Source organism: Pyrus communis, chromosome 13 (genome assembly GCF_041283825.1).
Source record: "Pyrus communis isolate YQ-2024b chromosome 13, ASM4128382v1, whole genome shotgun sequence".
In the NCBI taxonomy this organism is placed as follows: Eukaryota; Viridiplantae; Streptophyta; class Magnoliopsida; order Rosales; family Rosaceae; genus Pyrus; species Pyrus communis.
In genome coordinates this window covers 30,965,083-30,982,562 of record NC_142577.1, presented here as the reverse complement: position 1 = coordinate 30,982,562, position 17,480 = coordinate 30,965,083, and the positions used below count along the sequence as shown (strand labels likewise).

At 35.8% G+C, this 17,480-nt stretch overlaps 3 protein-coding genes and 1 non-coding gene across 7 annotated transcripts; all 4 read left to right on the top strand.

Annotated features, from left to right (window-relative positions):
* Positions 1 to 264: 264 nt before the first annotated feature.
* Positions 265 to 1,751, top strand: LOC137735907 (endoglucanase 15-like). The gene is made up of 4 exons (XM_068475259.2): positions 265 to 723; positions 817 to 969; positions 1,074 to 1,355; positions 1,437 to 1,751. Exons 1-4 carry the CDS (start codon positions 280 to 282, stop codon positions 1,749 to 1,751), a joined length of 1,194 nt encoding a protein of 397 aa, XP_068331360.2. The 5' UTR covers positions 265 to 279.
* Positions 1,752 to 4,906: 3,155 nt separating this feature from the next.
* Positions 4,907 to 9,920, top strand: LOC137737573 (protection of telomeres protein 1b). Of its 4 annotated transcripts, XM_088683336.1 has the most exons (11): positions 5,036 to 5,311; positions 5,636 to 5,769; positions 6,081 to 6,270; positions 7,239 to 7,303; positions 7,512 to 7,600; positions 8,047 to 8,328; positions 8,436 to 8,518; positions 8,644 to 8,711; positions 8,836 to 9,012; positions 9,117 to 9,357; positions 9,471 to 9,544. In XM_088683336.1, exons 1-10 carry the CDS (start codon positions 5,185 to 5,187, stop codon positions 9,318 to 9,320), a joined length of 1,419 nt encoding a protein of 472 aa, XP_088539462.1. In that variant the 5' UTR covers positions 5,036 to 5,184; the 3' UTR covers positions 9,321 to 9,357; positions 9,471 to 9,544. The 4 variants fall into 4 exon arrangements, with proteins under 4 accessions (XP_068333202.1, XP_088539462.1, XP_068333203.2 ...); XM_068477101.2 differs by having other exon boundaries at positions 4,907 to 5,311; positions 9,117 to 9,920; XM_068477102.2 differs by having other exon boundaries at positions 5,115 to 5,311; positions 6,097 to 6,270; positions 9,117 to 9,920.
* Positions 5,391 to 5,487, top strand: LOC137738543 (small nucleolar RNA snoR113). Its single transcript, XR_011068986.1, has one exon. It is a non-coding gene; the product is annotated as a small nucleolar RNA snoR113 (small nucleolar RNA).
* Positions 9,921 to 12,241: 2,321 nt separating the features above from the next.
* LOC137736409 (endoglucanase 15-like) lies at positions 12,242 to 14,364 on the top strand. The gene is made up of 6 exons (XM_088683168.1): positions 12,242 to 12,251; positions 12,309 to 12,442; positions 12,802 to 13,302; positions 13,428 to 13,580; positions 13,650 to 13,931; positions 14,053 to 14,364. Exons 3-6 carry the CDS (start codon positions 12,859 to 12,861, stop codon positions 14,362 to 14,364), a joined length of 1,191 nt encoding a protein of 396 aa, XP_088539294.1. The 5' UTR covers positions 12,242 to 12,251; positions 12,309 to 12,442; positions 12,802 to 12,858.
* Positions 14,365 to 17,480: the final 3,116 nt, after the last annotated feature.

Below are 17,480 nucleotides of genomic sequence, written 5' to 3'. Positions count from 1 at the left end.
CGTGTCAGGTAGATTACCATGCAGCACTTACCAAGTCTCTGTTGTATTTTGAGGGTCAACGCTCTGGAAAGTTGCCGGATAATAATAAGCTGCAGAGAGTGCAATGGCGTGGAGATTCTGCACTCAAAGACGGCGCTGATGCTGGAGTAAGACTTTTTCCATCATCCTCTTCTCTCCGTACAATACTATCTATATCATTGGCTAAATTAAATTCATGAACAGATTGATCTGGTGGGAGGATACTACGATGCCGGAGACAATCTCAAGCTAGGGTTTCCAATGGCATTCACAATAACAATGTTGTCGTGGAGCCAAATAGAGATGGGCAGCCAACTCAAGGCAAAGCAAGAGCTCACAAATGTGTTGCATGCCATCAAGTGGGGAACGGATTACTTGATCAAAGCGCATCCCAAGCCTGAGGTGCTCTACGCGCAGATCGGTGAGCCTGATTCCGACCATGGATGTTGGCAAAGGCCGGAAGACATGGCCACCCCAAGAACCGCCTTCAAGATTGATGACCAACATCCTGGCTCCGATCTTGCTGCCGAAACTGCTGCTGCTTTTGCCGCAGCTTCAATCGCTTTCAAGAATTCGGACTATCAATACTCATCCAAGCTTCTAACGCACGCGAAACAGCTTTTTGATTTTGCATGCAATCACCCCGGTCTTTATCAGGACAGCATCCCTTCTGCCGGAAAAGTCTACGCCAGTAGTGGCTATCATGTAAGAATAGATATTTGCTTTTAACTACTTCAACTACAAGCAACACGCCAACGTGCATATATAGTTAATTATATGTACATGATTTGATTGCAGGATGAACTGTTGTGGGCAGCAGCATGGCTACATCGTGCTACAAATGAAAAAAGGTACCTGGATCACGTTGAGCAAGCAGAAGACGTAGGGGGAACAAGATCCGAATTCTCATGGGATGACAAATACGTTGGCGCACAGATCTTGATTGCAAGAGTACCTACCACTCTCCCTAATCCACATGAATTAGTATAATTACCATTAATTCTACCAATTAATATCTGATTAATTAGTACTAATAAAACATGTACACCTTGCAGCTTGTATTGGAGGGAAAGGTTGAGAATGGAGGAAAGTGGGCCGCATGCAAGAGCCACGCAGAGGAGTTCATATGCTCGTGCATTCAGAAAGGGAACACCAAAGTGCCGCAGACACCCGGTGGCTTGTTGTGGTTTTCGTCCTGGGATAACATTCAATACGTAGCCACCGCTACCTTCGCCACCATTGTCTATTCCAATTATTTGGCCACCAAATATGCCTCCCTCAACTGTGCTGCTGGCAACGCTAATCCTTCTGATCTTATTGCATTCGTCAAATCACAGGTATTACATTACGGAAAAGTACTTTGGCTCTTTTACATGTAACATTTTGACAAAATGATTTATTTTTGTGTTTTGATAAAGGTGGATTATATATTGGGGTCAAACGCCAATAACATGAGTTACATGGTTGGATATGGAGGAAACTATCCACAGCGGATTCATCACAGAGGAGCATCAATAATATCGATCAAGAAGGACTCGACACCAGTGACATGCAAAGGAGGGTACGCCGATTGGTTCAACAGAGAAGCAGCGAATCCAAATGTCCTGCATGGAGCAGTCGTGAGTCCAAATGAAAATGATGGCTTCTCCGATGAAAGAAGCAATTTTCAACATGGTGAACCCACAACATATAACAATGGACCACTAGTTGGTGTCTTGGCTCACTTTGCTTAATTAAAAGCTGCTTACAATACAATCTATATTCTGCTTAATATAATAAGAAATTGATTAAAATTATCAGAAATCAAATCCGAACTGATCAAAATTAAATATTGGTGATATATCGTAATGAACAATTGAAATCATTAAAAGTAAGCATTATTGCAAGTTAGAAAACTAAAGTGCAATTTGCATTGCCGGAATTCCATAACGAATAGGACGAAAATAAAACTTTCAGAAAAAAAGAGGAGCCCGAGGTTTTACATGTCAGGGGCAGAGAAGCAGTTGCAAGTAGCAGCACGGTCCAGAAAAGCATCAAAATATATATAGGTATGTAAGTTCGTGTTGCAGATGCGCAACAGTAATACGCTTCAACAGATTCAGATTCAAGATTCATCCATTGGGAGATAAAGTGAAAAAATATTCGAGTTATTAAAAAATACATAATACATGGGATAACTTGATATAGATCCAATTTTGTGAGCCATTAGTAGAATTAGTCCACTTCATTGAAATAGGTCCAATAATTGAGATTTATTTGTGGTTTGTACCATATTTATCCCTTAGACTTTCGAATCGTAGTAAATACACAAAATTTCTTAATTATGAGATAATTTGTGGTTTAACTAATCCCTTAATTGTAGGATTAGTTATAGCCGTATAATCACCTCAACCCCCAGTCCGTTTCATCCCTCCTTTTTTCCTTCTTCCAAACAATTCCCTCTATCAATCCTCCTCTTTTTTGTCTCTTCTTTTCATGGGTGATATTTTTGTGTTCTTCCCTCCAAATTCATTCCTTTAATGGAGGTATATTATATCATATTTATATTTTTATGTTCCGCCATGTAGATTCCCAGCATTTTTCTTCCAATACAATAGGTAGTTTATTTTTGTTCTGCGGGTAGATTATATCTGCTTTGTAGGTATAAAACATTTTCTTCCTATACAATAGGTAGGTGGTTACTAGATTATATCGGTCTTGTTTTCTTCATAAATATTAGGTAGTTACTAGATAATATTTTAGTTTGAGTATTTAAAGATTCAAAATTTAAAAACTGAATAAATGATAAAAAAAATTAAAGAATTTAAATATTTTTATCTAAAGGAGCAAAATTGATATCAAAATATGTAATTGGATAACTGGACTTGTTCCCAAAAACTACCTAAGTTTTTGGACCTAGATCCAAAAACCCCTTAAAAGTAACCATATAAGGCAATTAACAACGATTTTACCCTTTGAATGAAGTGGACTAATTCTACTAATGGCTCACAAAATTGGATCTATATCAAGTTATCCCTACTTTTTTTAATCACGATGGAAAGTATTTTGCACAAATAAAAAAATTTGTATTTTTCGTAAAAAAAAACGTGGATTGTCATCACCGTTTCTAGGCTATTTTGCAAATTATAACAAATATCGTCGTCAAATATATTTGCTTGCACCTCCACTGCAAGTTCGCAACGTAAATATGAAAGGCTTTCGTTATTATTCATGTAGATGGAGTCGCTTCCGGAAATGATTTCGGCCTTACTACAATTTTTGTCCATTTATTTTTAAATTTTCAACTTAAATAATCAATTAAAAATACATTTATAGCTTAATAAATGGTAAACAAGCTTTCATTTTACCTTATAAAGTTACTCTTGATCGTGATAGAAAATATTTCCCAAAAATAAAAAACTTACATTTTTCTAAAAAAAACGTGAACTAACCATCATAAGTGAAATATGAATAATGTTTCCATCTGCTTCGTTGCTTTTTTTTTAAAAAGTACTTATGCTCATGAATGCTTCTATTATTAGAAGGGCTTTTATTCTAAACGTGTTGAAACTTTTATTAAAAAATTCCTAAGATGCTTCTTCGAAGACAGTTTCTATGTGCGAAGAAGGCTTGTGAGTTTTTTTGTGTGCCAAAAGCCTTTTACAAAAGCAATTCTAAAGACAACAATTCGGTATGATTTGGTACTGAGATGATTTTAAAAAAAACAAGTATCAAAAAAAGCTAGGAGCATTATTTTGTTTGGTAAACTTGTAACTTCAGTTTTTTTTTTCACAGTTTTGAATAAAAAAAAAAACAAAAACAGCAAAAGGTAGCTTTGAAAAACTGACTTTTCAGCTTTTGCGTAAACCTTTTTTCTAAGAGGCACTGAGCGCTTTAATGAAACTTTCATATACCCAAAATGACCTTAAGCAATTAAAACTTCACACAGAGGTTCGGAAATTTACCCAGTCGTCGATTAGGAATGAATTGGTCTTTGATTAGTTGTAATGGCATCGGTGATGCTTTGTTGGTTTCTGGGCAGAAAATACAGAGCATGCATTAGCTCTAGTCCTTTGAATTTAACCTCAAACTTCACAAATAAAGTCAAGAGAATTACCCAGAGTTGAGATTTGGCGATTGGTGTAGATTCAGTCTCAAGTTTGCTGGAAAAATGACCAAGAAGGTCACCAGATTTTTGGGCATGAACACAGAGAGGGCATTTGGGGTTAAATCCCAAGAATTTCATGCCAAAATTCGATATGCAGGATACAGAAGTTGTAACTGAGATTAAATGAAGGTTGAATTGAGTTTGAAGCACCCCAATTTCATTGAGCCTCAGGTCAACTCGTCGAAGAGTTTTTCACCGAGAGGGGAGGGGTTGGCTTTCTTCATTTTTGAGCACTTGATCTTCACATGCAATGCCACCATTCAAATCCATAGGTCAAACTATACCTAAAACAGGGAATATTGGTATGGATTTCACTTGAAAATTGGCATTGGTGTGGGTGATTCTCTCGGTAATTAGAGAGAGTGAGAGTATCATATTTAGAGAAAGAGTTTATAGAGAAAGGAGAGTCTCACGGGAAAAAGAGAAGAACGAGAGAATAAGAGGGAGACTAAATAAAAGGAGTGGGCCCCTCAAGGCACATTAAATATGACCAAACCCTTTTTGGTCATTTCACACGGTCACAGCTGTTTTATATAAAAGTTTACCAAACACTATAATACTGTTTTTTTTTTTTTTCTTTTTTTTTTCCCAAAATCAGTTTTACAAAAAAAATTTACCAAACACTTTACTACTTTATTTCACAGCAATACCAAACCAGTCTTTCATCATTTGGGGCTACGTCTGAGTTGGATTTCATTGGATAGCCAACTTATATGTTAAAGAAAGACTAATTTGGACCCTAGGGTGGAAGGTAAGAGACGAAACATTACAAAAAATGCCGAGTTTTTTTTTGGAAACAAAATGCCGAGTCTTTTATAAGAAGCTTTCGCCTTTACTTTCGTTTTAAAATTTTTCTTCTCAGACGCTTTTCCCCAAAAGAGATAATTTCACTCGTATGGTCTCCTCCCCAAAAATTTATAAACCTCCTTTTTCCCTCCATAGAAACCCTAGAAGGGGACAGAAGCTCTCTACTCTCTACCCCCTTCCTCTCGGGCTAACCCAAATACTCACACAGAGAGATGCCACGTGGTGGTAACTACTACAACTTCACGAAGATCAGGGATGCCATTGATTCCGTCGGCGCCAAGGTCAACGTAATCGGCGTCGTCCTCGAGTGCAGCTTTCCTCGCCAAACCAGAGGCACCGGTAAATCTTCTTCCTTCAATCAAATTCATCAAATTTTTGTAATGTGCTTGCATATGTGTGTTAATTTGTCTATTTGTGGTGGCGATGATGAAACAAAGGCCGGACTTACGGCTGCTTCCGGCAAGGTCGGTAGTAGATTGATGAGACTCTTAACGAAAAGGTGTTTGCTGAGCCGCGTGTTACTTTTGTTCCATTTCTCTGGGTCTTTATAATATTTTGTCTTTTTCTGTTAAATTAATTATTTTTAGTTCTGCTTTTGGATGCAATTTTTCTTATTTCTTTCTGTTTGTTTGTTATATACGTATTGGTGTGAATTTTTTGCAGATTGGTTCGTTTCGGTGCGTATAATCGATGAGACGCATCAGGATCCCGGGCTGTCGGTTAACATTTTTACAGATAGGAATGAATGTCCTCGCATTTTATCTGTTGGAGACATAATTCAGTTCCAACGCGTCATGGTATATCTTGAGCTTAACTTCATTTAATTTTCTTTCCGGGATTCTTCAATTGCTGATTTCTCAAGCAAAATGTTCGATCTGTAACTAGTGTGGTATATTTTCATTTTTGCTAAAGATATTTTGATCAAATAAATTGCTTGTTGCCCTTCTTTTTCCCTACTAAATCATGTTTTCTTCGTTATCAAAATGTTCCATGTTATCTGTTATAAAAATAGATAATGTTATGTACTATCATTTACCCCATTTTATTAAAGGCATGAAATGTTCTGTACAAATCATGATTGTAGTTGACTTGGGCGTAACTTGTGCAGATTAATCATCATGTAGGTAAAGTAAATGCTGTTTTTTGCAAGAAGTTCTCTACCTTTGCTATTTATTACGGAAGTGACAATACAAATTTAAGTCCTTATCATGCTTGCAAAACATTTCGCGAGAGAGACCATGACAAGAACTTTGTGATAGACTTGAGAAGCTGGTTGAAGAATTTCCATTTTCACGAAGGTATACTTAAAAAGTATTTTGTTTCACATAGCAACACAACGGCATTAAATTATGTATAAGTCTAACTCGTTCACAGTAGATATTACAATGTTGTGGTTATTTTTGGATGACCATGGATATGATTCTGGTGTGCTGGATGGATTATGGTTGTGAAAAAGGTAGTTGATGATAGTCCCACATGGATTAGGCTTTTGTAAAGATAGCTTGCTCAAAAGACAAAAGGGTTAGATTTACCTTTCTAGAATGTTGGAATTGTTTTTTGTTACATTCTTTTAAGATTATTATGTAGTCATGTACATTTCCGGCATAGGGAGTGATGTTATTCAACTTGTCTTTCTCTAGACAACCATAACTAGGTTGGTGATAGAGGTGCTATTTTTATGATAAGTCAGTGCTAGTTGTGAATGATCTAATTTGGAATCTCTTTTTCAAGGGAGATACCTGGATTTATAGGGAGTAAGTTTTCGTGAAATGGCATTGTGTGACGTTATTCAACTTGTCTTTCTCTAGACAACTATAACTAGGTTGGTGATAGAGGGGCTCTTTTTATGATAAGTCAGTGCTAGTTGTGAATGATCTAATATGGAATCTCTTTTTCCAAGGAATACGGTTGATCACTGGATTTATAGGGAGTAAGTTTCATGAAATGGCATCATCATTTGAGCAAAGGTGTTTATGTTTTTGCTCTGGTTTTTTAGGCAAAAGTATATAGTGATTCTAAATCCTTTTAGAAATCCACTTTAATGGTTTGTGAAGAGGAAGCACCATACGGTTATGATTCTATACATGCTGCCAAATACTTTGTCCAAATTAGAGTCACCCTGGATGGTAGATTTGTAGGAACTTTTGACCTAATTGTATATATGAGAAAAGATAGGAACTTTATTTTGCTTGGTAGATAGAGGTATATCATAAGCCTGCCTTATATCTTTTCATCTTGTCTTACTAGAAATGTATATGGTTTGTAGGTGCAAATTATTTCTCATTCGTCAGAGAAATGAAAGGAGGTGAAGATTATAATTTGGTTTGTAAAGTAAGTCAACCGTTTTTGTTAAATATGTGTGCACTGGTTAAATGAATACTGCAGATTTGTTTCTCTTTTAAATGGGGAACAAAGCAGGATATTTGAATTATTTCTAAATTACTCAATATGATTAAAGATCTAAGTCAGTTCCTTTTGTTCTGTAATTATTCCATGTACCGAGTACAACGTAATAATTTTCTTTGTTTTCTACCTCAAGATAATCCATATCCATGAGGGTGCTGGAAATGAATGGATGGCCTTTGTTTGGGATGGAACCGATGCTCCACCAGCAGATATTCTTCAAAAGTGAGTTGATAGCTGTTAATGTTTATTTTTTCTTATATAACATCATAAAATTATGGGGTACTTTGCAATTGCTCCCTGTCTCTTCAGAAAATTTCAAAACGGGTCCTTTCCTTTTTCTTCAAATATAAGACGGGGGTTATTTTCCTTTCATATAATTAGTGTTGAAGTTATATAAAGTGATTGATCTTTTCAACATACTTCCCATTGATATTCTGTTATCAATTTTTTGTTGGATTTTTTTTTTCCATGCAATTCTCCTCGGGAGTGAACTTACCAAATTGCAATCCATGTAATGGTTTATGACATTAGCGCATCACCTTACTGGACTGAGCCTATATATATATATGTTTGTTGGTTATGAAAGCTAATTTAGTTTTATCTATATGGTTACTATTTGTATATTTTATCTGAGTAAAATATTAAATGTTGCTAAATCTGAACCACAGGCTAGAAGATGAAATGAAGCACCCACTTCCCCTACATCTGGAACCATTTCCTTTGCCAAGTGATACCTTATGCAGCAGCTTTCCTGCAGTTGGAACTGTCTTAAGAGTGATATCTCAGGACCTTGAGAATGACAACCTTCGCCTGCTAAAAACTGGGGAGTGGGTGAAGCTTGTAAATTTGCTATGTGAAGTGCATGCAGGAATATGGCGTTGTGTTCTGACACCCTTTACAAAGCTTCGATATACACCAAAAGAGGACCGTCTCAAACTTGAGCGGAAAAGGTTGTAACTTTCGGAAACCATTTAATTATCATTCATTGCATCATTATGTTGTATAACTCGCTAAAACTCTAATGCACATATCCCTTTGCATATTTTTTATGGATTAGGTTATTTAACGAACGATTAGCCCAAAGTCCAGAAAGTTTAATGCAGATGCCATTTGGGGGCTTTCCCTTGCCTCAAGTCACAGGTACTGCATTTTTTTTTCTTGTGCTGAATTAATCTTTGATTTCTCATTCATTCACTTCTCTCTTTCAATTCTTGGAAATTGTTTCATCTCTTTGAAATTCTCTTATGATTGTTTATTTCCCGCAGAGGTTGATGATAGTGACAACGACCATGCAATATTTCTTACCTTAATGGATGTTGTTGCAAGTTCAGAGGTATCCTACCTCTTTCATGCAGCTCTTAGTTTATGCCTGTGCTTTCTTGCTCAGAAGCCTATTTATGCTTCTCTTTTTGTAGTTTTGTACAGTACATGAACTGTATGTATTCCATATCGTGTAGGTTCCAGCTAGTTTCAAGTGTGTAGTCCCAGCTAGTTTCAAGTGTGTAGTTCGAGTCATAGCAACTTTACCATGGCAGGCTGCGGACTTCATCTTTCCTGCTGGGATTGACAGAATTAGGCTGACTCTGGAGGACTCGACCGCTAGAATTCATGCTTTTTTGTATGCAGAAGATGGGGTAAGAATTCGAATTCGTCACTAACTTATAGTCGGACAGACTATGATCCATCCTTTGGCCATGATATTTTCTTCTACTAATCTTCATTTTCATTTATAATATAGGTGAAATTTTTCGATGGCCAGTCCTCTGTCGAGGAACTGGAGATCAAACGCAATGCCTTGTTAGGAGTGAGAGTAAATAACGATGGGGTGCGAGACGACACTCGTAGAAATCCCCCTTGGGTACAAGTTTGGCTAAAATCTGAAACCGACCAACAAGGAAATCTGCACTACCGGGTTTTCGGCACCAAAGTGGTGGCAGCCTGAAATCATTAAACCGCTCACGTGGTTGGAGATCTATTTTGCAAGTTGTCTGCGGAGCTCAATATTCCCTACCAACTCGACTTTGGGAACTTTTGTATATGATGCAGCTCGGATTATGTTTTTGTGTAAATAATTTGTAGGGCTTGATCGTAGTAACGCTTTGCAAGATGAAGATCCGAAGGCAGCCCGCAAGGTTGAACATGGTCTCTGCCGCTCGTTCATAATCCCTCTCGATCGGTACCCTTAGATGGGAAGAATGAAAAACAAAATACTGCGAAGCCGGAGTGACAACATGTTTCAGCATGAGCTTCCTGACCATAGATAATACACATGCATCCCAAATCAGCAAAGCAGCGAGTTCGTTCACCCTGCTCAGACGCCTTTCTGCATCGGTGCACAAACCGGATTCTCCTATGCACATGCGTCGTTCGCCATATTTGTCAAGAATCCGCGCAGCGTTACTCCGCGCTACCTCATACCCTAACTCGGCCATCCTTGAATTCAAGGAAAATGCCCGCCCTGCCCGTGTCCCCTTTTAACTATGATTCTATTAAAAGTACATTCGTGGTTCAATAAATAATAAAATCGTTTTCAATTGTCTTATTAAGTTACTCTTAATCGTGATAGAAAATATTTTACAAAATAAAAAATTTGCATCTTCATAAAAAAAATACGTGGGATTACATCACGGTTTCCAAGCTGTTTTCCAATTTTATAAAAAAAATTTGCTTTCACCTAAATTGTATTGTAAGGTTTTGAAAATTCATGTAAGACTCTTTGTTAATCTTTTTGTCAATGAAGTTACGTTTTGGCAATGTTTTGGCCCCACTACAATTTATGTCCATTTATCTTCATGTTTTTGGCTTAAATACTTTATCAAAAATACATTTGTTGCTTATTAAATATTAAATTGCTTTCAATTGCCTTGTAAAACTACTTTTAATCGTGACAGAAAACATTTTGCAAAAATAAAAGATATGCATTTTTATCAACCAAAAAAAAAAAAAGTATGGGCTAACCATCATGGTTTCTAGGTCATTTTCCAAATTTATACAAAAATTGTTGTAAACTCTATTTGCTTTCACCTTAACTGCACAGTGAGATTTTGAAAATTTATATAAGACTTTTTTTTCTTTTCTTTTACATGTAGTCCTATTTTGGCAATGTTTTGAGCCTACTACAAATTTTGTCCATTTATTTTTAATTTTTTGGTTAAAATATTTTATTAAAAATACATTTGTGGCTCAATAAGTTGTAAAACCACTTTTAATTACGTTATAAGGTTATTCTTAATCGTGACAAAAAATATTTTGCATAAATAAAAAAATTTGTGTTTTTGTCAAAAAAAATGTGGACTCCATCACCGTTTCCAGGATATTGTGCAAATTCGAACTAAAATCTATTTGCTTTAATCTTCACCGCACAAGTTAAAAATTCTTGTAAGACTTTTTGTTGATATTCTTGTAGATGAAGTCCTGTTTTTGCAATGTTTGGGAACCGCTTCAATTTTTGTCCATTTATTTTTAAGTTTTTAGCTTCAATATTCTTTTTTTTTTGTCAAGCTCAAAAATTCTATTAAAAATACATTTGTGGCTCAATAAATGGTAAAACATCTTTCAATTACCTTATAAAGTTACCCTTAATCATGACGGAGAATATTAATCGTCGTAAACTTTACTTGCTTTCAACTTAAGTTTGAAAATCCATGTAAAACTTTTGTCAATTTATTTTTAAGTTTTCAACTTAGATATTCTGTTAAAAACACATTTGTAGCTTAATAAATTATAAAACTACATTCAATTGCCTTATAAAGTTACTCTTAATCATGACAGAAAAATATTTAGCAAAAATAAAAAAATTGAATATATCTCAAAAATACGTGGGCTAACAGTCATAGTTTTTAGGCTATTTTGCAAATTAGTACGAAAATCGTCGTAACATCTATTTTCTTTCATCTTCACCACACCGTCAGGTTTTGAAAATTCATGTATGACTTTTTGTTGATATTCTTGTTGATGGAATCCCGTTTTGGCAATGTTTGGGGCCCCACTACAAATTTTGTCCATTTATTTTTTAAGGATTTTAATAGACTTATAAATCCATGATTTTGATGGAGTTTAATTGATTTTTAAAGATTCCATGTAATATTTTGATTCAATTCCCTCTAAATCTCAGGGGAGACGTGAGATTTGTGAATGCTTAAAATACACTATGATATCTCTCTAATTTCATCAAATTCCTCAACTTTTAAAAATACTTTAAATAAATTCTTAATTAAATATACCTGAAATATTGTAAACTTCTTTAGAATATTAATTGAATTCATCCGAATTTCTAAAGATACATGTTGAATTTCGAAGAAACGTTTAAAATCTTGATTGAATACTTCTAGATATATTAAAAGAATTTAAAAAATTCTTTAAAATTCCAGTTGAATTCAACACCATATAGACTGAAATTTTATTAATTTGGATACTTTGATGGAAGGATAAAATATTGAATTTAAGTTAAGCAAATTAATAATTCCGTCTAAAATCATGAAAATACTCATACCATATAGGAATTTTTCCCTCAAATTTGAGTTGTGCTACATAAATATAATGGTACGAAATCCATATCAAATTAGTATAATAAAGTTGTTTATAGATATATTAATAATGAGAAAATCTAATGCGGGGATGACGCAAAATTAATTTAGATGTCTAATACAGTGAATTTAGTGGATATAATTATATATCCATAAATGAATACTCGTTCTTATCTCCTCTTTTCTGGGTATATATATGAATCAGTACCTGCTTCTTCAATCTTCATCAGTCAGAGTACGCAGAGAGAGAGAGAGAGAGAGAGAGATTTTTACGTGCACATATACATATACTGATCATCAAGAAATCAGTGAGAAAATAATGGATCATAGTACTAGTCGTGCTTTTGGTTTGTCTGTCTTATTAGTGTGCGGAATGCTTCATGGCATCGCATGTCAGCCGGTAGATTACCATGCTGCAGTTACCAAGTCTTTGTTGTATTTTGAGGGTCAACGCTCTGGAAAGTTGCCGGAAGATAATAAGCTGCAGAGAGTGCAATGGTGTGGAGATTCTGCACTCCAAGACGGCGCTGATGCTAGAGTAAAACCTTTTCCATCATCCTATCAATACATAAAGTTACACATACATATATGGAGTCTCGTTTACATCACCTGGTGACCAAAGATTCATGGTCACTTATTTTTACATTTGATATCAATGATTGAGATTAAAACACTAAAAGCACATTTATTTATTCTCCACCTTTGATTCAAAACCAAAAATGATTGACTATATATTTAGATTCGGACATTTAAAGTTACGCAGGGGGAGTAATTGTTGATACTCCACAAAGTCCTAATGAAACCCTAACATAAAATTATTTTTAAGATTTTTAGGAGGCGTGCATAATGACTTTTATGTACTATTAATGTCATCGACTCAATCAAATTAATGAATAGATTGATCTGGTGGGAGGATACTATGATGCCGGTGACAATCTGAAGCTAGGGTTTCCAATGGCGTTCACAATAACAATGCTATCATGGAGCACAATAGAGATGGTCAGCCAGCTCCAGGCAAAGCAAGAGCTCGCAAACGCCTTGCTCGCCATCAAGTGGGGAACCGATTACTTGATCAAAGCACATCCACAGCCGGACGTGCTCTACGCGCAAGTTGGACAGTCCGATTCTGACCATGGATGTTGGCAAAGACCGGAAGACATGACCACCCCGAGAACCTCCTTCAAAATTGATGCTCAACACCCTGGCTCCGATCTTGCTGCTGAAACTGCTGCTGCTTTTGCCGCTGCTTCAATTGCTTTCAAGAATTCGGACTCTCAATACTCGTCCACGCTTCTAATGCACGCGAAACAACTTTTTGATTTTGCCCGCGATCACCCCGGTCTTTATCAGGACAGCATCCCTTATGCCGGAAAAAGCTACAGCAGTTCCGGTTATCATGTAAGAGTAAATGCTTCTATCTACTTGAGATGCAAGCAATACACATCGAAAGAAAATAAAAGTGTCTATGTAGCTAAGAGCTATTTGATAAGCATTTTGTTTTTATATGCATGATTTGTCTGCAGGATGAAATGTTGTGGGCAGCAGCATGGCTGCATCGCGCTACAAATGAAAAACCGTACCTGGATTACGTTGAGCAAGCACAAGATATAGGGGGCACAAGATATGCATTCTCATGGGATGACAAATACCTCGGCGCACAGCTCTTGGTTGCAATGGTACTACTTAGAACTCTCCTTAATCCGCGTTAATTACCTCAACACCAATAAAACATGTGCATCTTGCAGCTTGTACTGGAGGGGAAGGTTGACAATGCAGGAAAATGGGCAGAATACAGGAGCCACGCAGAGGAGTTCATTTGTTCGTGCATCCAGAAAGGAAGCATGAACAGGAAGCGTACACCCGGAGGTTTGCTATCGTTTGCGCAGTGGGACAACATTCAATGCGTCGCCACTGCTACCTTCGCCACCATTGTTTATTCCAATTACTTGGCCGCCAAAAATGCCTCCGTCAACTGTGCTGCTGGCAACGCTAACCCTTTTGATCTTGCTGCATTCGTCAAATCACAGGTATTGCATTACGGAAAATACTTTGGCTGCTTTACGTGCAACAAGTCAAACATATACAGTTTGACACATGGGCATACCTTTTTTTTTTTATTTTTTTTATTCCTTTTGTGTTTTGATTAAGGTGGATTATATATTGGGGTCAAACCCCAAGAACATGAGTTACATGGTTGGATATGGAGCAAATTATCCGAAGCGGATTCATCACAGAGGTGCATCAATTATATCAATCAAGCAGGATCCGACACCAGTGACATGCGGCGGAGGGTACACTTGGTGCCACAGCAACGCACCGAACCCAAATGTGCTAGATGGAGCTGTCGTGGGCCCAGATAAAAATGATGGTTTCTCCGACGATAGAGGCAATTTTCAACTTGGTGAACCCACAACTTATAACATCGGTCCATTAGTTGGTGTCTTCGCTTACTTTGCTTAGTTTACAACTATTTACAATGTAACACATTGTGCATAATCTTATAAGAAAGGGCTAAAATGATCAAAAATCAAAATGCAATTGCTGAACTAGTCTAAATTATTAATGTCGTATTCAAAAATTGATCTTTTCAGTAGTTGAAATTTGTAAAACGATCATTGTTGCCAATTTCCATATATAATATGCCTAAACCATTCAATAAAGTGAGATTTTTAATCTTTTTTGGCCGTTTTCTTTCTTTTCACCTCTGCTTTATGCTCCAAACATAGTGAGCAGTACAAATATTCGACACATTAAAATATATTCGGGGACCCTCTATTATTAGTTTATATTTAATTTATATTATTTTTTATTTTAAAAATCAACAAAAATTAATTTCGGCACCTAATAAATTGTAGGATCACATTCAAAGGTGTTGCAACATTTTCGTTAACTCCTACGAAAAATATTTCCCAAAACTAAAAATTTCAATTTTTTTACAAAAATTGTAAGTTATATTTTCCAATCAATTTTGAAGATTATTACAATTTTTATTATAAGCTAAAATTCGAGTCATTCTAGTCATATCACATGTTTCCTAAAATTAATTTAGGACATTCCGAAGATTTTCGAGACCTACAAATTTCTTTGGGGGCTCCGCTAGTAGTCTATAATATTTTTTCTATTTTTCAACTTTAAAAATTAATAAAAAATAGTTTCAGGATTTAATAAATGTTAGAATCACATCCAAAGGTCTTGTAACATATTCCTTAGCTCCCATGCCAAAAATTTCCTAAAAAAAAAAAAAATTCATTTTTTCACAAAAACTGTGAGTTATAACCCACGTTATCCAATCAACATGAGAATTTATACAAAATTTGAGCCATTCTCATCATATCACATTCTTCCTAAAATTAATTTTAGGACATTCCCAACTTTTTTTTACACTTATAAATATATTTCGGAAGCCCTCTATTAGTTTTTTTTTTTTCCTCTTTTTTACATAAAAAATCAATAAAAATTAATTTCGGGGCCCAATAAATTGTAGGATCATATTCAAGGGTCTTACAACATTTTTTTTAACTCCCACACAAAGTATTTCCTAAAACTAAAAATTCAATTTTTTTTTTAAACTGTGATATAACCCATGCTTTCCAATTGATTTCGAGAATTTTTACAAGACTCATTATAAGCCAAAATTCGAGTCATTCTCGTGGTACCCCATGTTTCGTAAAATTAATTTTAGGGCATTCCAAACATTTTCAACACATAAAAATATATTTGCAGGACTATTCATTAGTTTATGTTTAATTTGAAATTTTCAACTTTAAATAATCAATAAAAAATAATTTTGGGAACAAATAAATGGCTGAATCACATCAATAGGTCTTGCAACATTTTCCTTAACTCCCACACAAAATATTTCCTAACACTAAAAATTTCAATTTTATTAACAAAACCTCCGAGTTATAACCATGTTTTCCAATCAATTTGAGAAATTTTTACAACATTCATTATAAGCCAAAAGTCGAGTCATTCTCATCATACCGCATGTTTCCTAAAATTAATTTTAGGACATTCCGAAGATTTTTGGCACCTACAAATTACTTTGGATCCCCACTATTAGTTTATATTATTTTTTCTATTTTTCAATTTTAAAAATCAATAAAAATAGTTGCGGGACCTAATAAATGCTAGGATCTCACAAAAAGATCTTGTGACATCTCACATCGCCTAGGGGAGTGATCCTTATATGTATATTCTCATCCTTACCTAGCACGAGGCCTTTTGGGAGCTCACTGGCTTCGAGTTCCGTAGGAACTCTGAAGTTAAGCGAGAAGGAGGCTTGAGCAATCCCATGATGGGTGACCCACTGGGAAGTTGCTCATGAGTTCCCAAAAACAAAACCGTGAGGGAATGGTAAGCCCAAAGCGGACAATATCGTGCTACGGTGGTGGAGCGGGCCCAGGAAGTGATCCGCCCCGGGCCGGGATGTGACATTTGGTATCAGAGCCTAAACCTGACCGCGTGTGTGCCGACGAGGACGTCGGGCCCCTAAGGGGGTGGATTGTGACATCCCACATCGCCCAGGGGAGTGATTATTATATGTATATTCCCATCCTTACCTAACACGAGGCCTTTTGGGAGCTCACTGGCTTCGGGTTCCGTAGGAACTCCGAAGTTAAGCGAGAATGAGGCTTGAGCAATCCCATGATGGGTGACCCACTGGGAAGTTGCTCATGAGTTCCCAAAAACAAAACCGTGAGGGAATGGTAAGTCCAAAGCAAACAATATCGTGCTACGGTGGTGGAGCGAGCCCGGGAAGTGATCCGCCCCGGGCCGGGATGTGACAGATCTCGCAACATTTTTCTTAACTATCACACAAAATATTTTCTAAAATTAAAATTTTCAATTTTTTTTTTCACAAAATTGTGAGTTATCACTCACGATTTTTAGTCGGTTTTACAAATTCGTACATAAATCAGCGTTCAATTTATTTTTTTTCACCTTCGCCTCATAGTGAAATTTTGAAAATTAAGATAAGACTTTCTGTTGAGATTCTTGAGGGTGGAACCCCATTTGACAATGTTTTGGTCCTCACTATTGTATTTTTCACTTATTTTTTCAGTTTTCGGCTTAAATATTCTACTAAGTATACATTTGTTGCTCAATAAATCATAAAAATGCTTCCAAACACCTTATAAAGTTTTCCATAATGCTCACAGAAAATATTTTGCAAAATTTTTTTTTTTTATTTTTGACCAAAAAAACATGGGTTAACATTCACTCCTTTTAGTCGGTTTTGCAAATTCGTACAGAAATCACCGTTTAATTTATTTATTTTTAGCTTCACCTCAATGTGGAGTTTTGAAAATTAAGGTGAGACTTTCCATTGAGATTCTTGCGGGTGGAACCCTATATGACAATGTTTTGGTCCACATTATTGTATATTTCACATTTTTTTTTTCCAGTTTTCGGCTGAAATATTCTACTAAGTATACATTTGTTACTCAATAAATCATACAACCGCTTCCAAACACCTTATAAAGTTTTCCTTAATGCTTGCGGAAAATATTTTGCAAAAATAAAAATTTTCATTTTTGACCAAAAAAACATGGGTGTTCACGATTTTTAGTCAG